Source organism: Barbus barbus (genome assembly GCF_936440315.1).
Source record: "Barbus barbus genome assembly, chromosome: 38".
NCBI classification, from domain to species: Eukaryota; Metazoa; Chordata; class Actinopteri; order Cypriniformes; family Cyprinidae; genus Barbus; species Barbus barbus.
Genome location: NC_136716.1, coordinates 22,294,875 through 22,322,212, shown reverse-complemented (window position 1 = coordinate 22,322,212; position 27,338 = coordinate 22,294,875). Strand labels below are relative to the sequence as shown.

General features: G+C 37.1%; 1 protein-coding gene across 2 annotated transcripts; it reads left to right on the top strand.

Annotated features, from left to right (window-relative positions):
- The first annotated feature begins 570 nt into the window (after positions 1-570).
- Positions 571-24,534, top strand: LOC306857944 (cdc42 effector protein 4-like). Of its 2 annotated transcripts, XM_079398236.1 has the most exons (3): positions 602-894; positions 14,189-14,419; positions 20,105-24,002. In XM_079398236.1, exon 3 carries the CDS (start codon positions 20,299-20,301, stop codon positions 21,292-21,294), a length of 996 nt encoding a protein of 331 aa, XP_079254362.1. In that variant the 5' UTR covers positions 602-894; positions 14,189-14,419; positions 20,105-20,298; the 3' UTR covers positions 21,295-24,002. The 2 variants fall into 2 exon arrangements, with proteins under 2 accessions (XP_079254361.1, XP_079254362.1); XM_079398235.1 differs by lacking the exon at positions 14,189-14,419 and having other exon boundaries at positions 571-894; positions 20,105-24,534.
- Positions 24,535-27,338: the final 2,804 nt, after the last annotated feature.

Sequence of the window (27,338 nt, the reverse complement as noted above, 5' to 3'; positions counted from 1 at the left end):
AAATATGTATATTCTGTACTAGACAATATATATATATATATATATATATATATATATAAAAAGAAACAATCATTTGAAGAAGCTCTTAAGCAGTCAATGATCATCTGACTTTGGGTAAAATTCTTTGTCTTTGGAAAAAAAATAAATAAATAAAAAGATGACCTGATGACGGAATTATATTATTTTCTAAATAAACTGAAACAAAGTCAAACAAGCCCGTTTGTGAAATTATTTATATTTCTTTGAATCTAGCCATCTATGCTCACTATTAATATAAATTATATAATATATTTATTGAATATTATTATACTATATTATTAAAATATTGCATTTAAATAAAAATAAAGCAGTACTATTTAATAATTATAAATATATTGTATAAAAACTTGAGGGTGTATAATGTGTGTACCTTTAAATTAAAATAAATGGACGCCAAATGCAATCTTAATATGTTAGGCTACAGAACTGGTCCTTTAAGAGGCAATGCGAGACTGAGTTTACATTGGAAAGGGGCGGAGCGCAATCGCCTATGCTGATGCAAGGGGGCGGGGTTGGGGGCGGGGCATCGCCACACACAGTCAGAGGACTCTAGAACTGCATCAGTGCGCCGTCGCGCTTCGAGCAGACTATACGTGAACACGCGCTCGATAGGATTCCGCGCTATTTGTCCTATTTAATAACTTTTGAATATCCATAAACGCGTGGTTGCGACATAAAACTGTCTAAAGTTTGAAGGATATTGGAAACATCTGCTAGGCTGAGTCGGTGTTTTGTTATTATTCACTTCTCTTTTGTTTGGAGTGTGATTGCATTGAACTTGGTCCATTGTTGTTGGATGAGAAGCTCAACTTGGCATTGAGGCTCCTGGGGTCCAATACTACGGAGCAAACAGTGGTAAGACTTTACTGTTTACATAAATTATTTTGTTTGTGCGACATGTTCCAAAAGGTCCCATCAGAAATTTAAATATTTTAATTTAACTTTAAATAAAAGTACACTGTTGAAGATTAAATGAAGCTTTTGCTCTTCAAGTTACACTGATAGTCTATAAGTTTGCATACAGATCTTTCTTCTATCCTGCAGGTGTGTTTATTAATCAAGGCCCAGTCGGACAGGTATCTCATTAATATGAATGTCAAATTGACTTCACATCTCCAGATTTTTCAAATGTTAATGTGTCAGTGCTCAGACATTCCTCCACTGTGTGTAGTTTGATTTGTGATGTGCCTACCATAGTTTTTCTTGATTTTAGGCTTATTTTACCCTAAAGTCGATACATTAAATAAATAACTGCATGTATACGTTTAATTAGAATTGTATTTCAAAAAAAACAAATGTTGTCAGTTTAACCCAAAAAATTATATTCAATGGTATTAAATTTATGTAATAATGTTTATTAATGGCCATTTCTAATAACGCAATGCATTTAATTATTTTTCAGCTTATTTTGTATTATTTGATATTTAAAATGTTTGCAGAATGCATTCTCTGTCATGGCTTTGTATTGGATATTTTGTGTTACACTGACCTATGACTTTTTATACTTAATATATGGAAAGATCTTCATTGATCCTATTAAATCATTTATGTATGTACAGCCAAACTTATCTGCATTTCACCTTTCAGATTGGAAGTTTTGTTGACTTCTAATGCACAAGAGTGTGAAGTTGAGTTAGCAGTTAACTAGTGATCTCTAATGGGGGTCTTTGACATGCAGCTTGTTGGGATGGCAAACTAAAAGGCAAAACGAGGAGCTTGTGATTGTGAGTCATTAGTAAAGTGGTGTTAAATGCCTGTTTGGACCTTGAAGCTAGGCTGTTAGCTTGCAGCTTGCATCTGAATTGAAGAAAAAGTTGTAGAATTGTTGCACTTTAAACATAATGAAGTGTTACGTAACTACTTGGAGGAATTAAAAATCCACGTTGCAATGAAACCGGAATCCAAGTGAAGTATTCCAAGAACCTCTTTCTTGGATTTCCAGATGCATTTTCCATATACATTGTCCTGAACCTATTGGTCACATCTCTTGAATAATATATATTGGTTAGACAGCTGCATTTTCACAGTTCGTTATTCTAACGGCCCAAACTGTTGTTTGCACAAAATTGGCAAGCACTCTGGTATTGTAAAAGGTTATCAGAGTGAAATTGATTGACCCTAATGGGCTGTCTCAACAGCACAATCAACTTTTGATTATCCTGGGTTGACCCTTTAAAATAAGTATGAATGCAATCTGTTGCTCAAAGAAGATATCTCATCTAAATCTGTTCATCTGAGCAAATGAGTACTGCCACAACTTTAAGTGATTTTAATGAAATTGATAACTTTAGTGTTGTGTGGTCCAGAGCTTTGACCCTTAACCTTTTGACATTTTTGTCATTCTTGGTATCAATATTTGTGAAAGGGTGCATTAGTGTCTCCTAGCAACCCTGCTGCCAGACCTCTCAAGGCCAGTTTCTGCCCAGATAGTCCAGATAATTTGGTGTATGCCTGGAGTGAAAGCTGCCTGGTTAGTATCCTGAGATCATTTTAATATTCCAGTTAGGAGAGCAGGCCGGCAGAGAGACAGTTCTAGTCTAAATTGTAGCATGGGAGATGTAGGCCAAGGTCGTAATGTGTGTGTGTTTGTTTTAAGGCCAACCTGCTAGATGGATAGATAAATGCAGCATGTTCTTTTTCCACTCTCTTTTTTTTTTCTTCTCATTTTCTCTCTGCCATTAATTCTCTGTTCAATCACTTTGCAGCCCCATTCCCTCTTTTCTGTCACTTTTAAAATGAGATTCCATGCATTTATCTGCGTTTTACACATACTTTTTTTAAAGAGTGCCACTTTCTGGAGTCTAATTGCGAGATTTAAAAAAAAATAATAATCTGATAAAAAATGTTATTTTAAAATACTATTAAAAAAAGCTTCAGTTTGTTGGTCTGCATAATTTGACAAAAAAAAATGAAGGTTATATTTCAGGATGGCTATAAAACAATTGTAGTCAGAGTGGTATTCATTTGTGTTATTATGAATAACGCAAAAATAATAATACAAAATACAAATATTAAATAATGATTACTATTGATGTATTTTACTGTAAAATAAAATAATAATAATTTAGTTTTACAGTACAACTGTAAAATTACAATACTTGCAATGCTTAATTTCTTAGATACTGAAAACACTGGATCATCTTAAAAATTAACATTGTGCTACACTTCAATCTGAAACACAAAGTGGATAAATTTAATTAAATTGGAGTCTTTGAGATTTCATAATTGCACTAAGCCATATTGCATGTTTTCTATTTTATTTACATTTATATTGTCATTTATCACATGGTTTGATCTAAAGGTATTTAGATTAATAATGCAGCCCTACTTGTATGCTGTTATTTTTTCCATTGAACAAATAGAAACATTTCCAGGACTCCTCATGCAGCTCACTGTCATAAGTGATCAGTGTGACTATGACTTATACTCCAAAATTATCAAAAAACAAAAATAATCCCCAAACAGTTGTTTTGCCATTGCGTAGTGTTGCAGCCTATATTCTAATCAGAAAAAAAGTGCAGGTTTTTTTTCACATTGATTTGAAATGCGTCAGCAGCATCTTGCTTGATGCTTATGTGTGTGTACAGCTCTAGTGAAGTGTGTGATTTGTGGTAATATAGCTGGCGGTCTTCCTGTCCACTGCTGATATAATGCGATTTATCTGCAGCACTATGAGGTGTGTGTGTGTTAGCGACTCCCATCGATAGTATGAACGATTCTTAGTGTACGAGCATCACGGTGGCTTTCTTGTGACTCAGCAGCATGAGTCAGTTGTGCTCTCACATAGACTCATGCCTCCTGTGATGTAATCGGCCCAGCTGTCGACACACACTATGGGAGGTCGAATGTCTGTGTTCAAAGGGACTAAAGTTCAACCAGGGGGGCTTTGAAAGCTGTAGAATATCAGAGACTGAATCAGACAAATTTAAGATGCATCAGAACATTGAAACATGAGGAGCTGGAATTCCACAGAGAGGCCCAAGAATACAGGACGACGTCGTAAATCAGATTCCTAGCCCCAACTAGTCTGAAGCAAGCAAACTAACCAGCAAGCCTCTTTCACAGAACAGCTTACAACCTTGAGACAATAGAACACTTATTGATAATTCCAATTCAGGAAGGAGACTGTCAAATTTGTTGCAAATAATCAAGACTCCATAGAACTACACAAAGACTTTCTTTTTCATATGCACATAAAATCAACCTAAAAGGACATTTCTATGCAGAACCCCATATTATGTTTGTAGCCCACATATTAGACTATCATGTTTTAATCAAATATTATGCATGTTTTTTTTTTATCATTATTGAATAGCTGAAGGATTCAGATGCGTGTTTGGTATGTATGAGTGTGAAATATCATGCTTTAAATATTTCTTCCAATCAATTCTTTGTCAAATGCATCATAGTCTTGTTATAGAAGTCCAAAAGTATACTCTGCAAGAGCCTGTAAAATTTGGACCATGTGACTGATAACATGCTGATTTATGATGGAAGGAACACCCCTAGCTAAGATAATAGCCTATCTAATTGGTCAAGACACCAGAGGGGATGTGTCCAGAAGCCGAGTTTAAAAACTCAGGACACCATCAAACTCTCTCTTCTTCTTAAAAATGCTCTCTTACAATCTCTTGGTCCTCTCCCTTCTCCTCTTCTCTTTTGCCAGTGCGTTTTGACGCTGCTCTTTGAGCGTGCTCTGGCCCACGTGCCAGCTGCTACCACAATGAGAAGAAAACCAACCTAGTCTCGTTACATCCTTTTATTCTTATTCTTTTTCTTTAGTTTCTTGTCTTTCCGTGGCGTTTCGTGTTCTAATGTAAGTTTGCTGCAAAGTTCAGCTCCGACTGCACTCGCTTCAAACTTCAACCAGACCAACTCCGCATCCTCAGCCAACGCCCAAGACTTGACTTCAAAGACTACTGAGCTCTCAACCAATCAGACACTTCGGGGAACCCCCTTTCTGCAACGGCGACACAAAAGAAACCCCGTAACACAGGCAAAGCAAGCAAGTAACACCTCCAGGTTCTAACTGAATCGGTGTATTTAATATAAATTTTAGCCTCATTGAGAAACTCCAAGCAGGGTTAAATAAGTGATTGATGGTTGTTCAGGTCTATGCAATTGAATATATTGCTGTAAACTTGGGATTTCACATTCCCATTCTCTTAAACTCATCCTTTCCTTACTCTCTCTCTTTCTGCAACGTGTGAATGCTTGTGTTCATGTGTTAGATTAGTTCATGTCTTAGGTTTATATAAATAAAATCTTATTTATATTGAAAAGAGAAGTATATTGCTTTTTGTGATCACAAGTTAATGTCTTAATCTGCCGATCTTGTTACTGTGCTATTTAATAGTGTTTTCACTATATTTTGGATTTTAATATCCAGTGCAGAGTTGATGTTATATGGCTTGGTCAATGAATCGCTGCCGCATCAGTGATCAGTCGTAAAACAGTGAGTCTGTTCAAATTCCTTATAGAATCATAAATGATTCCCTTTGAGCTAAATTAAAATATTTCTTTAAATTACATATATGTTTATTTTATTACATTACAAAGCGTAACCTTCCTAAATTTAGCCCACAGGTTCATGTAAGTTGTTCGTTATGGTGGTTAGTTATCATGGGTGTTCCTGGCCTTTCTAGATAACACCCACACATCCAGTCTGTGTCAGATGTTTGTCTGTTTTGTGTTAAACCTGGTTGTACTCAAATAATCTGTTTTAGTTTATTGTACACACAATTTTGGATCTGTAATATTTTATGAAATACTATGTGAATACAGTAAAATTGTAAAATATTACCTCAATTTAAAAATTACTTTTTTATTTTGATATATTTTAAAATATAATTGCTTCCTGTAATGCAAAACTGGATTTTCAGCATCATTACACCAGTGTTCAGTGTCACATGATCCTTCAGAAATCGTTCTAATATGCTGATTTTTCTGCTCAAGAAACATATCTTATTGTTGTTGAAAATACTGGTGCTATTTAATATTTTTGTGTTAACCATGATACATTTTTTTTAGGATTCATGTATTGAAAGTTCAATATTAGTTCAATCGGAAGTTTAATATTATTGTGATGCAAAATCACTTTTGAGCAGCACGGCATGTTGTTTATTATACAATGACAGGAAACTGCTGCGAGATATTGTTAGCTTGTATTTAGAAGACTTTGAACTGGGGAATTCATATCAGAACTCAAGGGAAAATAAAACTATTTTAACCACGGCTCTTGCCAAGAGTCAATATTTTTGCACTGTCTCCTCTCCTCGTGAACTTGAATAAGACTACCCGAGCTCTTTGCGTCAAGCCCAGCTGAGGCCTCAGGAATCTGACATACTAGAGGCAGAAAAGCATATTCCTCTGAAACCGAGCCTCCTGCCGTCCTACTGGCTGACCCCCACTGACATTGGGCAATGAGCCAGTTCTCCTGATTCCAAAAAGACCAAAACCCTGTAGCGCAGAGTCCGTAGGAATCATGTCATACGACCTTGTTTAACTTTAACTAGTTTAGCTTGCACTCTTTATTAATTTTCACAACTAAAGATGCAATGATATGCGTTCCTAGAAAATTATAAATTTCCCTTCTCAACATTTTCAATAAAATCTCGACCAATAAAAGTTTACCAAAATCACGTAGACATTATAGCTTTAGGTGGCACACTTACGGACCACCCACAGCTCATTCACTGACAACAATAGCAGAAAAAAGCTAATGTAATCTGATTGGCTAGCTATTTTCTTACATTTAGGTCAATTTCATTGTGGTACCAACTATTTCAGGAAAACCTGCATCTAAACAGCTCATATAACTGTGGTTGGTCACTTTAAATGATGGTATTTTCTTGTCCTTGGACAGATTAAGTTGTACAGTGGACCAGACTTTATTCTGGTAGTCATAAGCCTTGACGCGTGAGACTCTGGTAACATTAGCAGTAATGTAAACTAACAGTAGATGTTATAGCGCAAATGGTTGGCGGACTACTGATTTTCTATTTAAGTGAACTTGTGTTGATGAACATTGATAAGGAACTAGTTTCTTCACATGCTCCAGCCTATAACCCATGTGCTTAAGTAACCTTTGGTTTCAAGATGACAACTATTTAATTTCAGACTGAGATTCATTGTTTCTTATTTCAGCCACCCTCATTTTTGAGATGACAAAATCATGATCACTGTGTTTTTGATGGTGTTGAAAGGTGTAAAACCTGTTTAAGTCACTGTAATCGTGTCGCAGCTAAAAGATTCTCCTTGGAGCTGAAGACAGATGGTTTTCTTAGGGTTGAGCCGAACATTTTTGGAGTGACAGTATTAGTATCACTCCCTGTTAAAGTAGCTTCCAACTTGAGTTTCCTGTTTCTCTTTTAGTCAGAACCTCTACGCACATTATTTCTAAAAAATTGGCAGAGCCCAACAACTAGTCTGGCCACATTTCACAGTTCACACAGATTGCCTTGTTATTTTGTAGCCATTTTCCACGGGCTTTAGCCCTTTGCTCTTTTGTCTTGCATCTACGCTGGTAATGATACCATTAGTGTGTTTATCACCTTATTAACCTCCAGTATATCCCGATAGTTTATCAGTGTTCGTCAATGGTGATGCTTGTGTTTATACAAGATAACACCAGAGCCAATGATGATGATCGCCATAATTCCCATAGCCATTTTGTTTGGACACTTTACATTCCCTTATGCTTACATTCCCTTATTCTCTCTCCATCACTCACTTTCAATCAGTTTCCTTCTTTCTCTTGAATAGAGTAACAGGTGGTCTCCCTCAAGCATGTGGCTGGTGAATGAGAAAAGGAGGAATTATTTTCTCTATTAGTGTCCATTGCCATTCCAGATGCTCTTGGCTTCACTTGAGTAATCCAATATCCTTATAGATCCATAACACACGCCCTCTGTCACTCAGTGTCATTATGCTCAAAGTAACCCACAAATGTGGTCCGAATTCATGGACACATAACCAATACATATGTGGAACAATCATGTGTGGTCTTTAGAGTGTTCATATTACTAGCAATTTAGCAGTTGTGTTTTCAAAATAGACCAACAATTGACCTTTCTCTAAACTCCACTCGCCTTCTAGTCAAACTTGCCATAGAAATGTAGTGATTTTAATTTTACTTTATTTTTCAAACTGCTTGTCCTACACAGGATCATAAGGACCCTGCCCCAGGCTCTGGATGGATGACCCTGAAGTTTAGTTTAAGTTTAGTTTAGTTTGTTTGTGATGGGGTTTCACAAAATGAGCAAAGTATCACAATTTCAAATATCTATCTTTTGAGATTTATCTGTAGCTATGTCCATATTCGATGCATTTCTCATCCTTTTGTTTGTGTAAAGGGATTGGCTCATAGTTCAAATCATTTCTTCGTTAAGCTCTATTTCTGTGGCCTGTTTGTTTAAGTCTATAGTGATCGCTGTGACTTCCACAGTTTCAATGTCTTTGAGGGCAGACAATTGGGCGTTTCCAGAGGCCTTGTCCTGTGGAGGATCACTTATATGCTTCAGTAAACTCAGACAGTAGGTCCATGTGTGTGTTGAAGGTGGAGTGTTGTATTGATCGGCTCTGTCGTGCTTCCTATTTTAAACGACGGGAATCGATCTTGGTCTTTAAGTGTTGTTGGTTTCAGATTAAGTGATTTAGGCAGCATTTAACACGATTGCTAGTCCAGAAAATAACACCATGGTGATGCTATTGAAACTGTTTAGGAGACTCTGATTTGGAGACTCTTCTCTTGTGACCAGGAACATCTGGTGTAAAGTGTAAAGTTTCACTTCCGCAAGTGATGTCTCTTGCATTAAATGATATTAAAGGACCAACTCCGTGCAGGCTAGCAGACGAGCCCAGAACGGAAATGCATTAAGTTGCACATTAAAGATTTTCCTCCCGTAGAAAATCATTATAAATAAAACAGTAATGTAGCTTAATGGACAAAGACAATGATGCAAAAGGGCTGTAGACATTTTATTCTAAATGGGAAAATGTTAAACTTTGTGCATTGCGTTTATTCTGGGCTCACCTGCTTATCTGTAGGCTACATATTAATTAGGCTATGTTTTAATAATGAAGAGGAGCATATTGCGTTTGGTCTTTATAATCTTAGTCCGTTATGCCACGTTTTGCGGTATGGGAGGAAAACACTATTTACATATAGCCTACATTTTATTAATAAACTGTATATTGAATTTGATCTTTTAATAGCACCTTAACACCATTAAGCCATATTAAGTGTTTATGATTTTCTACGGGAGGTTTAAAAGCGCTTAATGAGAACACTGCGTTCATATTCATGTTCTGTGACCGCAGATTTGCGGGTCTTGCCTTTTTCTCTTAAAGATGACTTTCAGGACCCTGTATATGATATGATATATGATAAATTAGTTTTAATCGTTTAACCACCACAGTGTCTTGTCTCCATTGGCAACACGCATGGTTTGTGTGGATTGCAAGTGACGTCGCAGGTAGCGAAAAGTGCAAGCGGCGATTGCAAGTGACATTTGTAATTTACTTTCTTTTTTTCTTGTGTTCACCACCTGGCTGCTTGTGTAAAATGTTGAGAAATAATTAATTACTTAAATTAAATAAAAAAATAGACTGCAAGTGACATCACTTGTGGAAGTGCAGGTGTCTGAGAGTGCAAGTCTGAAAATGCAAGTGCATGTCTGCAGCCAGACCCTTCTCACTCATTTGGAAGGCCAAAGAAAATACTTTCGCTTTCACAACAAAACACACAGCGTCTCCATGACATGGCGGCGGCAACAACAATACTACAACGCGAATAAAAGTTACACCTTCTTTCATTGCGTATACGTTTGGGCGGTGTTATGCAAATCTTCCCACACCGTGACGTAGACATGTGGGGGCGTGTTTGAATGAGCCGTTTTAGGAAGGCGTGGTCGAGTCTTAACTTTTAAAGGGGTCATCGGATGCAAAATTCACTTTTTCAAGTTGTTTGAACATAAATGTGTTGAAAGTGTGTTTACACATCCATCCTATAATGCTAAAAATCCACCCAATTTAGGCTGTTCTGAGGTTCCTGTCAGAATGACGTAGTTCTGTACAGCCCCCTTTTTATAGCTTTTTATAGGCTACATGGCATGTTATAGATATGAGAGAGCACTAATGGAACAAGCATCACCGTGGATGAGTAGCTGAGTATCTCTTCAGTAAGCCGACACGCAAACTGCAGCGAATGAAACTGAAAGTCGCAGACGCTCAACACAAAATCAACTTCATTATGCATGAAATGCATGAATGTTTCGCCAATCACTCTTACATATTCAGGTCTTTAGCAACCCGGACCTATATATCCAGCACGGATGGATCCTAAACTGCTGCAATAGCAATTTACCACATCCACCATCAAATGACAGCGACATTTATATTTTATGGCATACAGTAATTGCTCTGTAGTATAGCCATTCAAACCAGTTCAAGAAAGCTGATGTCTAACTTAAAAAAATGAAGGAGGGAGAGGGTAGTTAATGATGTCCCGGGTCACTGAAGACCCGAGGTATGCATTTAAGGATTAAAAGTAGTGAGACTAACCTATCTTTCCAGTGCTGATGCTGCATTCTCTCCTGTTGCGGTCTCTGATTTGAAATGAGCTGATAATGAATAAAATGTTGTGCATATCTATTGCTTTCATTGACGTGAACTCCGTTCAATTTGCATATAGTGTGGGAATTGAAGAACTGAGGCAGAGGATTAACGTTACTTTCGTTTTGAAGGGAATGCGCGTTCAATCATTCATGATCCAGCTACAGAAGAAGTGAGTATAAGGGTTTTCATGAGTCTTTGCAAATCGCCTTCCCTAATATTGTGCTAGTTATCCAGTTTTGTGGCTGAAGTTTAGTATGCTCCACAGATATATATACCTAGATGCCTCATTATGGACTGTTTCTATGGGCCGCAACGTAAGCCATCCGCCATTTTTTGGAACGGTCTGCGAATCTTTGAGCGCATTGACTGTGTGCGTCTACTACAGCAAGTTATACACTTGTATATCTTTTGAATATTCATTTATTATGGTGAATGCAAGATAGTTGACACGTCAATGGATCTGGAGCGGCCGAATAGGAATCTACACACATCTATGGTCTGCTCGTCACTCCACGGAAGGCAGCAGAGCTCACTAGGATTTAAAGCAACATGAACTAGAACAGCGTGCTAAAAACAGAGCTGATTTTGACAGGGTAAAGGTGTTTTTATACTACCATTGAGAAATTTTAACCAATGTATGTTATAGACTTTTCATTAAGACCCTAAAGAATCATATTAACTTAATTGTAAAATGGGCATCCGATGACCCCTTTAAAAAGAATATATTTTTGGGTTTGAGACTTTAATATTTGCAATTTTACAGATCTTATATATGCACAAACAGTTTGTGACGCTCCAAAGACTAAGGAAAACATGAAATCGCACCATATGACTCCTTTAAATAGGGCCCTATGAAATTAGTTTTATTCATATTTCATTTTTCCCATTTGAATTTTTCTAGACTTTGTTTTAATGGTTAAATTAAATTGTATTAATAAAGTATGTCTAATTAATTTGAATCATTGTACTTGCATCAAAATAACAATTTATTAAAAGTTGAACAAATTAAATTAAGGCCCTATTAAATGTTTTAATTTGTCTCAAATTATTGAGATGTATTGAGATCAAATTATTATTTTTTTTAACAACTTTTTTCATAAATTTTCTAATTTCAAAATTAATGGATTCATTAAATCAGTGGTTCTAACTTTTTTTTTTTTTGTGGTCGCGCCCTCCTTAAACCTTATATATATATATATATATGTTTATGGTTTTATTTATTTTCTTTTTCTGCGGATGGCCTGCACCCCCCGCCCCATGCATATATAATATTTAAATGACAATAGTTTTAATTATAATTTTGTTAGTTGTACTATCATTATTACATTTAAGTAGGCCTAATATATTTCTTTAACAGTTTCTTCAAGTTAAACCAAACTTTTATGTTGACTGGTTGCTGTGAAGACCTTTACATTTGTTTATGATATGGCAATAGTTTTTTTCTCAAAAGAAATGGTAAAATTCTGATGAAGTGACTCCCAGAGCAGTTCTAGATTATAGATCTGTTCATGTACTCGTATATTAAGGCAGCAGAGGCTGAAAAAGTATGTAGTAAATGAAACCGCACGTCTGATCTATTAAATATATGTAACTATTTTTTTAATAAATATATTAAACATTAGTTCTCATTTAAGTTCAGCATGAGATACGCCGAAGTAAAATGATGAATAATAATAATTTCTTGTGTTTGTGTTAAACTCACACAGCAGCGAAGTTGTACATCTATGATGTTCCAAATACATTTGTTTCGGGTGCGAAGGATTGTGGGAGGTCTTGTTGTGGTTTTTGAGATTGTATTTTTAGGTCATTCAGACTGGATTGTTTCAGCTGAAAAGTTCACAAGTGTTTGGTGGTTTCTCTGTAAATGTATAATCCGGTTCAGTCTTTGAGAGGATGTAAAAAATGTCAGTCATTCATTAATCACTAAATGGTGCAACTTTAGGTTTCTCAAGCTCCTCTTGTATTGTTTTGATGCCGATGGGGAATTCCTATTAGCAGAACAGAAAGTTGAAAATTATAGACATTTCTTGGGTGCTGCCTTAAAAAATGCTGCTGGACTGGTGTCTTGTGTACCTGTGAAGGAAATTGTTTTGAAAGACGGCCTTTATACTGTCTGTAATGTATAACACAAACAACCTGAGCCTCCTTCGGCGATGAATCACGCTGTAGACACATTTATTGGCACCCATATCATGTAGAGAGTCCTACAGAAACAGCAGGATTGGTGAAAATGTGTTTTCAGATTTAAACGGTGTTTCGTCTTGTCTAAACTGGTTCAACTTTTGAACCCAGACAGAAAAGATAAATGACCACAAGTTGTCCAAAGTCTGCATTTCACAATTTGAAGCTGTTTGACTTGAGCGTCTGTAACATTAGGGCATAGCTTGTACTCCCACATAAACGGTGTCATGTTAAAGGGTAAGTTGAATCATTGAGGAATTAATAAAAATAAAAATAAAATGTTCAATTAAAATTGTGAATGTAAATGCTAAAATAAAATCAATGCCCAGTCCCATTCTGAATTCATGCATTTAGTTTTTATTATGTATTATATTAAATATTATCAATCACATCAATCTTAATATCTACTATTAATTTAGTATTTAATAATTTAAGATTAAATCAACAAACTGCTGCCCCACAACCAAAAACAAATTCAAAAAGCATTTAAGTATTCTAATCGTAGATGTTTATTAAGATGCTTCTATTATTCATTGAAACCCACAATTTAAAATATTAGTGTATATATATATATATATATATCTCATTTATTGGGTACTTCCAATTGGGAGGTGGCAGTCCCGAACCCTAACCCCTAAATAATTTTTATATATGTGACCCTGGACCACAAAACCAGTTATAAGCGGCACATGTGCTGTATATCTGTAGCAATAGCCTGCAATACATTGTATGGGTCAAAATTATTGATTTTTCTTTTATGCCAAAAATCATTAGGATATTAAGTAAAGATCATGTTTCATGAAGATATTTTGTAAATGTCCTACCATAAATATCAAAACATGTGATTTTATATTTAGATTTTTTTTTTGCATCCACAGATTAATAATTGACCCTTATGACTGGTTTTGTGGTCCAGTGTATTATATTTAAGAGCTTACCTATTCTCTCTATCAAAACTGTTTAGAGACATGTAACATTGGCCTGATTTTCTCTGTCTAATGAGAAGTTGGATGAAAATGCCCTACGAGGACTTTGGCCAGCCTGCTGGCGCGCCTTCGTGTAGCACCTCTGCCAAGATGGCACCACCCAATGTGTGTCTGCTTTTATTCAACACTCTCAATGCTTGTGTCCCAGACACATGGGCCCCAAGACTGCCGGCAACACCCAGGGAAGACACACCACTGCTGGCTCTCTCGTTCTCATCTATGCCATTTGGAAAGGGTCATGTACCTAAACTCCAAGCAGTCCCTCTTTTTAGCAGTTCAAACCAGATTATGACGTTTGCATTTTCAAAAATCGATTCTTATTTGCTCTCCTCAGCCTGGGTTTGAAGTTTTCTGTTTGTATGCAGAATTGCACAGCTGTGAGAGGATTGTTGGCTGGATCTGAACCTGTGGGCCTTTGGCAGAGGAAAACGGCAGGAATGTGGAGTGGAAAGGATGTGGAAAGTTAATCATCTGCTTGATTAGTAGGGCACGCTCTGTCTCTTTATACGCCGTGATTACAGAGCTGCAACCTTCACCTTGAGGAAGAGTGACTGACAAAGTAAAACGTGAGCTGTAACAGTTTCTTTGAGGAAAAGGTAAAGCTTTTAGAGGTATATTGTTGAACATTAAATCAGACTGTATGGTTAAAAGACGTAAAGGTGTTTGGAATATGAGGCCTTGCTGGTTTAAACACAGTTTTAAGTGTTTTCTGCCTTCTAGTGTATAATCCTTGTGGTTTGTTTCTGCATGTTTGGCAGATAAACTTAAAGCGCAAACACACACACAGTATATGTGTTTACCCCGCTGACTGCCGACTAAACTAACGCATAATATCCTGCCAAGAGAAAACCTTCAGAAACTAGACTGGGAGGATGATCGTATTACTCTGCACTGTGGTTGAACTCAGGGTTGTTTTGTGTGCTGTTTTGTTTCCTTCATCTTATCGATGGAATTATAATCAGTTGACGGCCCTTTTAATAGTTTAACCAAAAGATAAAAACAAACACTGTCATCATTTATTCATTCTCATGTCACTTCAAACCTTTCCTCCTTCTGTTTGAACACATAATTTTGTTTATTTAAAATAATATCCTGGCCATTCCTTTCAGTATCATGTTAGAGAATATGGACTGGTGCTTTTAAACTTAAAAATGATAATAATAAAAAACACTATAGGATGTAGATGGTTTATTGATATGTTCCTGCAGTCTTTTAAAGCCATACAATAGCTCTGTGCGAAGAACAGACTAAAATCAGATTCTGACATCCACCCTTTTCGGCTCTGATTTGTAAACAAGACTTGGAATAGAACACTAGTTTTGTGTACTACATTTAGCACAGTTTGATGCTGCTTTCTGTCTCTTTTGATATTGAAAAGCTCCAGTTGACCTTCATTGTGATTGTGTGGCACAGAGCAACCAGAGCAGTGTTCAAAATGTCAATTTTTCATACGTTAGCACTTAGCTAAAGCGTTGGTGTCTTTAGCCTGTGCTCACTTGCTTTCTGTGTTTGCATCAACACAGGTGCTCAAGTGTTACTCATGTTGGCGCAAACGGATGTACACTCATTTATGTTTATCATATTTTTCTAGGTGTGAAAGGAGATTCTATTGGTTGATTTGGTGGGTGTCTTTGTCTTCTCGGTATCACGGTGCATTTCTGTTTGTTTACCACTTTATATCTGTCTATATGAGGCTTCAGGCCTGCGGAGGGGTTAACCGGAAAAACAGGTTGTAATTGTAGTCAATAATAACATCTGAAAACTGGATGGCTCTTTTATGCTTACAAGAATTTCCTGGTTTTAATGAAAATTGCTGAAATGTGTTCCCTCGCTATTTTGAGTATTACTATATTTTCTACTTGAAGGGCGGTATTTAGGTATAATGTTGCATTTTAATGAATATTTTAATGATAATGATTCATTCTTTAGATTTTTATAAAGAAGGCATACGGAAGTATTGTCATGGCCGTTAAAGCCCCAGGAGTTTAATAGATGAACAAGTTTATGGGTTCATTGAACAATTACACATAGTACAAACAATACTCCTTTGTTTTTTTGGACACTGCTTCATTATGATATAATGGAATACTATGGTATGTTTTCTTTATGGTATATTTTTTTCCCTTTTAGAACATCCCTCAAATATTTCCCAGATTTTGCTTTTAGCTTGATATGATTCAGCGGTTTTGTACTCCGAAGTAGAAAAACCGATATGGGAATCTAGAGTTCATGTAATGCATTTACATTTACAAATTAAACATTTGGATATTTTACATCTGCATACTGAGAAAATCTATCACAATTAAATATTTTACGGCAGATAACAGCAGCACTCAGAATGAATTAATGAGGAATATCACACTGTGGTGTGGATCTCCTGCAGTGGATCATGAGGATGAGTCTACCCCCCACTTAGGTTAATATTCAAAATGCGTAACAGCAGTCAAATCAGCTGTATTGATTGGTTATAGCTGGTTTAAATGGTGTTTAAATACTGTGCTAGACATACATCTACTTTATTGGTCACATGCCTAAATCAGATGTAAATGTTAACATGTTAAGTATTTATAAAATAATAAACTATTAAAAAAACTTGTGCTGGTCATGCTGACAAGGTTGCAGACATCTAGCTGCATGTTATGTCTAAAGCGTGACTATATTCTTATATAATATGTAATGTCATAATCATTCTTAATGTCAATCTCAGTCATTTAAACAATAATAACAGAGAGCTGCTCTTTTGATGGAATATGGTTATAATGTTTTCCAGAGCGCAGTAGTACCCTGTTTAATAAGTAATGATCACTCTTAAAAGATTAAAACGGGTCTATAAATAAAAGTACAGTAACATTAAGTAACAGCTGGCGGTTCATTCAGCGTCTTGTCTGATGACTTCCTCCCATGTGATTTGCATGAGATTGTGACATCATGAGTTAACAGCGTGAGACAAATGAAGTTTGTGGTGAAGATGTGAATCATTTATACCATGATTGCTTTATTTTCCTTGGTCCTAATCTCTCATTGTGCATAGAAGTGCATCATATAAATACGGCTGTGGGTTTGATGGCCACATTCATACTCAAAAACCAAAATATTTCTCCATTTCTAACCCACAATCCAACCCTTGTTTTTCTACCATCATAGCCATAACTGCCTCCCACCAGACGAGACGGACTAATATATTTTTTCTTGTGAGTGTGTTTGCGTGCTTCACGCTCAGGAATGTTGACGAAACTGAAGTGGGTCTCCTGGTATCTCCTGGTTTGGAGGCTGTGAAACGAGGCCTTGCAGATGTGCCTCGCTGAGTTTGATCACGAGGGTCCGTGCAGCTGTGAAGTTGTAGGTCTCCAGTGAGCTCTGATATTTACACACATGTCCAGAGGGGGAGAATGATCTTTAGCTGGTGTGTTGTCTTTTAGGAGCTGTTAGGATTTTGTACTGATGTGTAATGATGCTGAACACACATGACATGCTCTGAAATCCCCTGAGTGGAGCTGTTAATGAAGCATTTAGATTGTGTGATTACTGGAGACGGGCACGAACCGGACCAAAGTCTCTCAGCATTTTTGTGAAGATTGGGTTATTCAATGTATGATGTTTAACAACACAAGGTGAATATATATGAAATAATGAATTAAAGTGGCTATTGTTGTTCTTATATACAAAAATCAAATTTTGTTTTAATCTCTTTTTTTTTATTTAAAAAATATGAAAAATATTTCAGAAAATGTATTTGTTATTTTAGCTTCCAATTCCCATAAAGTCAAGATAATAGATTTTTAATACGGATTTATTTACTTTTGTTTTATTTTATTATTTTATGTAATTTTTTTTAAGACTTTGTTAAAACTTATGAGTCAAGGTAGCCTATATATTTTTAGATTTGCTTTGTATGCTGATTTTGTAATGAAAGTTTTCTCTTGGCAGTTCAGAGTTAAATGGTATATTTTACTAATTTAATTTAAAATTTTTGTTTTTTTAATTGATTAGAAATACTTTAATAGAACAAACTGAATTGATTGCATATAAATGTTTTCTAGCAAACCAGAATATATTGCAATTAATCATGCCCCCTGAGCCATATATGAGTCCATATTAAGGGTTTTTTCTACCATTGGAGCAATAGATCTGTTCACTTGTGATTTATGACATCAATTTTCAGGCCAATTGGAAAGCTAATTTCTAATTGGAAAGCATGGGTTCCCTTGGGAATTTCCTAGCGGTTTTCAATTCATAAGTAAAATGAGGTCTGAGGTTAGTATTACTTGAAGAGACTTTCGAATGTTGTTCTACAACAGAGCAAATACCTCAAATGTGACTTTCTTTATTTAAGCAAATATTGCATTTTAAAATGTAACTTGCTAAAATGTTGCCACATTCTACTGTAATTTGAACCTATTAAAAGTTTTGTTTACCGTTACTCCATTAAAGTTCATTATGTTCTGCCCTTTCTAGATTCCTCTGATTTACGTGATCGAAATCCTTTATTCAGGAACTAGGCTGTCTTGCATTACTGTGCATGCATGCAAACACACACACACAACATATCTATCTAGAGACCTCGGAGTGGGGCGATATGCTGTGATTCAACAATGAGGTCAACCTGCCAGCGGGCAGAGCTGAATCCTCCACAGGGACGCCCAGTTCTTTGACTCAAGTGGAGAGCTTATCGTTTATCAAACCCTCTTCTGTTCTCTCACAGCTACAGTCGCTCAATGGGCTTTTGTTGTCAGAGATGCAAATGTTTTGGTGGGGTGATGTGTCTTTTGGAATATTGTTGCCTGGATCTCATTCATCCAGATGGCATGTGCACAACCCGGGGGTGGATATGAGGTCATTTTTGAAAACATGGAGAATTGCGAACAACCGTCTAGACTGTAACAAGCACTTTGTTGATACGCTTCCATCTTAGTTTCAGAGAAATCAGACTAGTCTTTTTTTTTTTTAGGGTTATGATTGTTGTACAACTCAGTGTCTTTGATCTTGGCTTGTTTGAGTAATCAGTGCATCTCAAGTCTTTTGTTTGCTGTTGGTGGTCAGTCAAAGCTAATAGACCTCCCCTGTGTAAAGAAGCAGATAATGAGATTATTAAACCATAAATCACAGTGCCCAGTTGGGAATCAGAAAGTTCAGTGAACTCAGTGACCAAGAGCACTTAAGTTCTCTCGTATTCAGGTTTTTTTTTTTTTTCACTTTGCTTTTTTCATTCCCTCTACTGTGAAATTACAATAGGATGATACAACCATCATTAGTCTTCCAAGACATGCAATATGTTGCAGAGAAAGCACACAGAAAAAATAGAAAGGAAAAAAAGTGGTTTCAAACAGGGCTGAGAAACAAGAACTGGTTCTTCAAAACAAAAGTCCCATTTAAAAAAAGAAAAAAAGAAGTCTCTCACAAGCAATTTCTTTTACACTTAAAGTGATTTTCACAATGTTTCTTTAACAGTTTTTGGAACTTCATGCCGTTATAATCATGCCGTTCCATCGATGGAATAATGCGATGTACGGATGACAACCACCTTAGACCATGCTTAGCCATTGTACTTTAAATTTTGTCTGTGCAAATTAAATGCAATAAATGCAAATCTATAATTATGGGAAACAGAATATTTAAATTTGTTGATTGCAAGAACTGTTGACAACTTGAAATGTTCTCATCATTTGACACCAGCCTCCTAAAGGCAATAAATGCAGTAAGAATGTGATCCAAATTGTTAAGCGGAAGCAGAATTTTTAAAGTCCTTATTTTCTCATACGTAGTTACATATGAAAAGGAAGGAGTGTTAAGAAAGGGTGAAAAATGCAAGCAAGGTGTCTGGGGAAAAGGAAAAACTACTTTGTCAGCACTAGGCCTGGAAGGAAAATCTGGAATACAACAAAGAGTAAATCTTTGTAAATCCTCATGATATAAGAGCCTGGCACATACTACAGAGAATTCTGCACTGGATAGAACTGAATTTAGGAAGAAATGCAACCCTTTACAGCTCTGGGCTCCCAGGATCCTCTGAGCTCATGGTTATGTAATCACAAAGTGAATGTGGATTTGGAAAGAAAGGGGATTTGCAACTTGGATTTGTGCCTTGGACCACCTTACTAACCGATGTCTGCATTGCAACATTTTGTTTTCATTTGTACAAAATTGCCACTTTTATTTAAACTTCATGTTTAGTAGAACTCTCATTTAAAAATAAATTCTAAAATCAAAAGAGAATCTGTCCAATTTGGTAATAAAATGCCAGCCTTATAAATGTCATTTATGTCTTTTCTCTTCTGTTGTAGGTCAATTTGCTGATGTTGAAAGCTGGACACTACTTTAAGGATAAAAATGGCCGTGTGTCCTGGATACTTAGAAGAATTTTCATCCTGATCACTGTGCTGGATCCACACCATCATAGGAAAGAGTGACTAATCTCTTGGCAAAGAAAGACTTTGGTGATTTAAATTTTTCTGTGGACCGTATTTGAGAAGTCATCATGCCTATTCTGAAGCAGCTTGTGTCCTCGTCCTCCCAGTCGAAGCGACGTTCTCGTGCTGACCTGACTGCGGAGATGATCAGCGCACCTCTGGGAGACTTCCGTCACACTATGCACGTGGGTCGAGGAGGCGACGCGTTCGGGGACACCTCCTTTCTTAGCAGTCGCTCAGGGGAGCCACCTAAGGAGCCGGAGGTACAGCAGAGCTCACCTAAACAGAGCCTCCTTTCCCGTACGTTCCGAAGCAGCAAGCGCTCCCAGTCGGCCAATCGTGACAAGCCTGACAAATCCAAACTGGCGCCCCCTGGTGGATCGCCGAGTTATGTAAAAAATGCAATCTCGCTGCCATATTTGAATGACGATGATGCAGGACGAGTTACTGGAATCCACCTTCCCAAGAGCGTGTCCTCAAGTCCTTTAAAGAAATTTCCAGAAGACGATATAAAGCCAATTAATGGAGCCACGGCGCCCGCTGTATCAGACTTGGAGCTGGACGAGAGGAGTTTCGGCGAGCTTACTGACTTGCGTCCAACAGTTCCTTACACCGGAGGCATGAAACATGCCGAGTCCATCATGTCTTTCCACATTGATCTAGGTCCCTCCATGCTGGGCGACATCTTGAGCGTGATGGACAAGAAGGGCATCGACGATGACGATTTGGGCTTTGAAGAAGGGAAGAGTAGCGAGGGACGCAGCTCACCGCCCCAGAGCCCCCCCAACGAGGTGGAAGAAGAGGACCCTCTTCCTCCGATCCGGCCCCCACGCCAAAGGCCAGGCTCCAACCCTTACACTCCAGAGCTCCAAACCAGAAACCATCAAAACCTGGACAGCTGTTCCCTCTCCAGCTGGGGGTCCACCGTGCTGGATGAAAAATCCCACAATCAGATGTATGAGGGGAACATGAACAACATCAAGTACAGCTCACCACGAGTTCAAGAAGATGGGGACTTCTCCTACATGGATGATGATGACGATGATGATGAGATTAGGGTGTAAAGTGAACCATAAGGCGCCAGAACAGTCTTTGCAAAGACTAAAAGAAGTGGTGGAGGTAGGTTGTGGTCGATAGGTAGATGTAAAGCACACTGACTGATTTTATAATGGAGATGAAAGGGAAAACTTATGTTTTAGCCCTTGATAATGCTTTTTCACTACATTTTCTAGTTCAGGTAAACAAAACCCTCTGTTACTAGTGACTTTCACCAGAGCCACCAGATCTGTGAGAGGAATGTGGTTGCGTGTTTGCATATGCTGAAGTGAGGGAATTCCATTTCAAATGGTAATTACAGTCTGCTGAGTATCATTAATGAATTCCAGTGTTGACCACTTGGAATGCTGATACAGGAGGTTTGTGTGGAACCAAGCCTCACATTCTCCCATGATCAACGCAGTACTCTTATGCCTTTAAACTCTGAAAAATGCTGACGCCAACAGTCTTAAGTTTCCTATGTTTTACAGCCTTTGATTCAGTCTTTAAGTTATATCCTAAATTTTGCCTTGTATACAAAACCTTAATGATGTAAATGATGATTGGAGTACCATATACGTGTTTGGAGGTTCAACAGAATGCTTTATTATCTGGCATATGTTACCTTTTTCCCGTCGGGAATTGGTTTATGTAGTAGATCTGGACTTTGTCATGTGGTCTATGTGTGTTTAAGAGGATTCCCTGTCGGGTCACACGAAATTCTCAATCATGGGGAATCCAGATGGGATGCAGAAACCGAAAGCAGTGGTGATGTCGGATTACTTGTAGGCAGTAGAATCAGTCCAAGTGGAACCAATTATGACTTCAGTTTGTGTGTGTGAATGAGGATTGATGTCAAGAGGGCCGAGGAGTGTGTTATTTGATTATCATTGTATAGGCTCAGAGATGAAGAGCGTAGCTCTCTTATTCAGGGTCTAGTGTAGTGCCTCCAACTTCAAACTGTGCTCATCAGCAGAAGTGGCTCTGGAGGGTTTTCATCTCTGAATGACTCTTAGTTCGTGTTTTTGTATTTAGGTTTGAAGAGAGATCAACACCCCATAATGAGATTGTGAGATAGTGCCATACCCTTTGCGTCAGTTAAATGTAGACAAAAATGTACTTTATTAAAATTCTTTAACATCTACAAAATGAGCAAACTCAATCCCCCATGTAATTTTGTTAATGTTCACTAATTTTCCTTAAAAGTGAAGTGTGTAATTTCTGCATCCTCAGCACTAAAATGAAAAAAATAAAATAATTCCCCTCCAGTTGGAATCTTAACATAGTTTGCAATTCCATAACCAATCGTGAGAGTTTGAAGGCGGTGCTACGCATTTGTTTGACCAGTGGCAGATCTGGTAATGTTTGAAACATGTTATTTTTGAAATTCTGTTTAGTGCCACAAATATTACACACTTCACATGTAGGTGTCTATTATGAGACTTTCAGAAACTGAGCTAACACAAATTTGCCCAAATACTGGCAAGATACTTAACACTATTGTAGTCTCTGGTTTTCCATTGAAAACATCAAATAATTACCATCTATTAATGTCCTGATGGCCAAGAAAGTATTAACTATTCATTATGCACTTTGGGAAATTGAGAATTTAGTTTTTTTTTCTCCTTATGACACAAAGTTATGTTTTGGGGAGATAATTTAAAAGCATTCCATTCTTGATATGTACATCATGTTCAGTTATTAATTTACTGTATATTTGATTGTTTTGATTGATGCTATTGTTTAGTCAACAGTGTTGGCCATGTAATCTGATATTATATAAGCACCATTTGTAGAATTGGTTATTTTCAGTTGTTTTCTGTGGTATAGAATTGTTTGTACAGATCTCTCTGTGGCCTTTTACCTTCACTTTGTGAGCTCAGTTTTTGTATCAGCTTTAACGCTCCAAGACTACAGCTGCGTTATTTCCTTGCTCACCTGTCAGTGTTTTTCGTTGGTTTGTGAAATGAGCATGTCTGTATAGAGGAACAAGTAAGGTACGATTTGTAAGAGCTGTAGAAAGATGTATGTAATGCTGACTCCATGTTTCTTAGGGTGTTTTTCAGGGTGGGAATAGGATGGTTTTGAAAAGGGCTTTATTAATGGGATACGAGGGGCTTGTGTTGCCTTATATCTGGTTGAAATGCTGCATTGTGCCGTTTTGTCTGCAAGCACAAACGGAAGATAATCAAATGTGCTATTGTCTTTTCCTCACTTTTGTTGCCCAATTTTTGTTCATTTTATGGGTTAAGGAAATGGTTGTGGCGATATCACACTGCATGCAAAGCTTTTGAAGAAGACCAGATGTCCGGAACTGGATTTGTGAGACTGAAAGTGAGCTGGAACGCTGGACTGCAACAGGTTTTGAGAGCAGCAGGGCTTCCTCTACAGTTTTTGAGTAGTTTTCTTTCAGGCCATTAATACTTGGATCTATGCTTACTGAGACAAAACTCTACCATCCATATACAATGGCATAGAGGTTTCTATAGTTTCTATATGCACACAGGTTTGTAATAATTTAGAACACCACATCTTCCTACAGTTGCTACAGGAAATGGTGACAAAACACTAAAGTATAGTATAAAACATCTCTTTAATTTCCAGGAATTTGCTGTTTATCTTTTTTCACTGTCTGTATCATTCTGTACTGAAATAATATATATATAATGACCTGACTCACTTTCCCTTGCAAAATAACAGCTATATTTTTCAATAAAAGAAAAAGCTGATAAACTTCACCAGAGGCCCGTGATTTGTTCTGATGTTCATGACTGTCAATGCAAATCATCATTTAAGAGTAAAACAAAATACCTGAGCAAGTTCGTTCATGTCATAGTTCTCCAGTGTTGTAGACTTACATAATAACCATCCTCAGGCTAAAAAACTACTGTATCGCAGCTATTCAAGTGTGATGACTCAGGGAAATGTGCCTTTGCACTGTGCACTTTTTATGCTTATTCAACAGATCTGACTGATTAGATTCCCTCAAATATTAGATTTCAAAAAGTAAGTTGTTCTTAATAGGTGAAAGACCTACAAATAATTCGATTAAAATGGAGATACTTGGGCTTAGTAACTGTGAGGACTTCTATAAGTGTGAAACATGAACAGAACAACTCTACCAAATTGCTTTCTGGTTGAAATGCACACATTCTTAGCTTTTAGGATTTTCATGGAAATACATTGGGTGAGCGGATCAAGGTGAACGTGAACAATAAGGTAAGAACACTATAAGGTGACTTTAAATGCATCGTTCGACTGATGTAACGAAAAAAAGAGATAAAAGAAAGAAATTTTATATTTATTATATTTTATTTTGTGCTTCAATCTAGTCCTATAGTATACATGTGTTCATACTGCCATCTTGTGGTCAATCCTCGTTTAACAAGTACAGCTTAAGGCAACTGACAAACAATATTTTCATAGACATCTCAGTCTTATGCTTTTTTTTTTTTTATTTTATTTTTTTTACTACAGGTTTATCAATTTTTTTTGTAAAATCTGTTAAAACTGCTTGCCACTTAAGCTACTGAAAAAGTGAAGACAGTCATTTTCATGAATAATATGCGTTGTACATATTTTCACTGATTGATTTTTGACTTGAAATGACAAAGTAAATACTCTGTAAAGACAAAAATGCCTTAATTAACCACTATACCCCTTACAATATATATTAACTGATGTGCTGGTAGCATGATAGACAATAATAGCTAATATGTCATGTTTTGTGAATGTTCATCTTTCACAACAAACAGGCTATGATCATTTTCCCATTTGTTAAATGAGTTAAGAGAGGAAATAGTTGCCATTTAGAAACAGCATCATATTTAGATGTTCTGGATCCAAGCTGCTTCTTCGACTGGCCACGAGTCTGGCTTTCTCCATGTCAAAGGCAACATCAGCTGGTACCGCGGTAGACACAACAGCCAGGTATTTGCGTGCAACTTCACTCAGGTGCCAGTCTTCATCTTTTGGGAAGTTCCAGAATGCAAGAGGATCCCAATTGCTCTGCAATGTTTCCTTTTCCAAGTATCTCCTCAGAACCTTATGCAAATTGCCTGGCTGCCTAAAGCGTCTCCCTTGATTCTCTTCATCCAGGTGTTTCATTTCAGCAATGATTGTTTTCTTAATGCGGGTGGAAGTCTTCTCCGAAAGAGTGATGTCTCTGTATCTCAGGTCAAGGGAGGTGCTCAATGTCAACCAGTCATTTTCTTTGGCTCTACTGAAGTGATGATTTAAACGTTGTGCTAATTCCTTAGCAAACTCATTTCCGCTCTACGGCTCTTTTAGCTTCTTCCTTATAGCTTCCACCTGTGGTATAATGTTTGACAGTGAGTGGTATCGTTTTGTTGGTGATATGACATCCTGGGTTGCCTTGAGGGATGTTATTGTCTTTGTTAAGTTTTTATTTTCATGCTCACTTAATAAGTCAACGTTAAATTCAATTAGCACTAGGCGTATGGCCTCATGCTGCTCTGAGATTATTTCTAACATATTTAGCGTAGAAAGCCATTCTTCACCTTTGGACTGAGCCAGGTTTACATTTACATTACATTTACATTTATTCATTTAGCTGACACTTTTTATCCAAAGCGACTTACAATTGCTATATGTGTCAGAGGTCGCACGCCTCTGGAGCAACTAGGGGTTAAGTGTCTTGCTCAGGGACACATCTGTATCACAGTGGATTCGAACCCAGGTCTCTCACACCAAAGGCATGTGTCTTATCAACTGCGCCATCACCACCCATGCATTGTACATATTTGTTCTGTTGCGTAACTGCAGAATTTTTTGCACCTTGTTGAGGTGACCTTGTGCTTCAAAATTAGAAAAATACTCTATTTTACAACATCTTTGCACCAGCTCTTTCCAGACAGAAGACGCCTCAAGTGTCTCCTTGAAGACCAAATCCAGTGTGTTGGCAAAACAGGGTATGAGATCCCATCCTGCCTTTTTTATGTCTTTCTTTATCCCATCTTCATTTGTCACTACCACTTTAATCTTGCTTCCAATTCCCCATTTATCTGCTATTTTCAGAAGCTGTCCAACAAAGTTACTAGGTTTGTATTCTTCGGGTAGATGTGTGGTTTCCAAAACATATGATCGCCGAGTCCATGTGTTATCAATCAGGTGACAGGTAGTTGTCATAGGTTTTGTTTGCCGTGGTGTTCCACACTTCAGAAGACAATGCAACGATGTCTACCCTTTCTAGACCTTTTTGCACAATTTGTATTGTTTTGGAAAACAATAAAATGGGAAATGGAAAGGTTTTTTTTTTTTATGTCTTGAGGATCAATATTTTTGGGTAAGATTGCAAGAAAAAGGGTATATGTCACGTGCTGTCATTTTTTTGGATTTATGATTTTAGAACACCACCTTAAACGTGCTCGCAAATACAAACTTATCTGTGCTACACATGTGCATAATTTAGTATTGAATCATTATGACCGTCAAGCACAGGATTTTGAAAGCAAAAGTATGCATGGTTTGATTTTAAGACATTTTAAATTTGTGATTTAGTTTGCCCATTTGTTAACACTTCGTAAAGAGAACCCGTTGTTTTTTTGCCTTTTATGCTCTCACCTCTTTTTCCCCTGTACTTATCCTTCATGTAGGGTCTGTATCTTTGAACCCGTCTGGTCCTCCTTGTAGATATACAGTACTTATGATATCCTTAAAATTTAACAGCTTATTTTTCCTATAACGTCTTACAGAAAATCAAACACTCACCAAATGAAGATGTAATCTGCGGCATATTCAAATTTCTAAGCAAGTATTTAAAAAAGAAAACTCTCCGACCTGTCCAAAATGCCCTTGAATGAGTATCAAAAGCATCCAGTTATGGAGGGAGTGAAATCTCTTGCTTCTGGCTTGGTTTAAACGTAGCTCCACCTTGCCTGCCTCGCCTTATTTAATTATTCAGTTTCGGTTGCGTTTCTGAGAAAGTGGTTCTGATCTCTTTATTTTTCTTGTTTTTTTTTTTGCTATTGTCTCTGTGTTGGGTTTGCTCACTGTGTTTTGTAAGGTAGTAAACTATATTTTTTGTAACGCATGAATAAAAAAAAAAACGTTT

Bases quoted from the DNA above. Each gene is read 5' to 3' on its own strand.
- LOC306857944 (XM_079398235.1), top strand. From the start codon at position 20,299: ATGCCTATTCTGAAGCAGCTTGTGTCCTCGTCCTCCCAGTCGAAGCGA.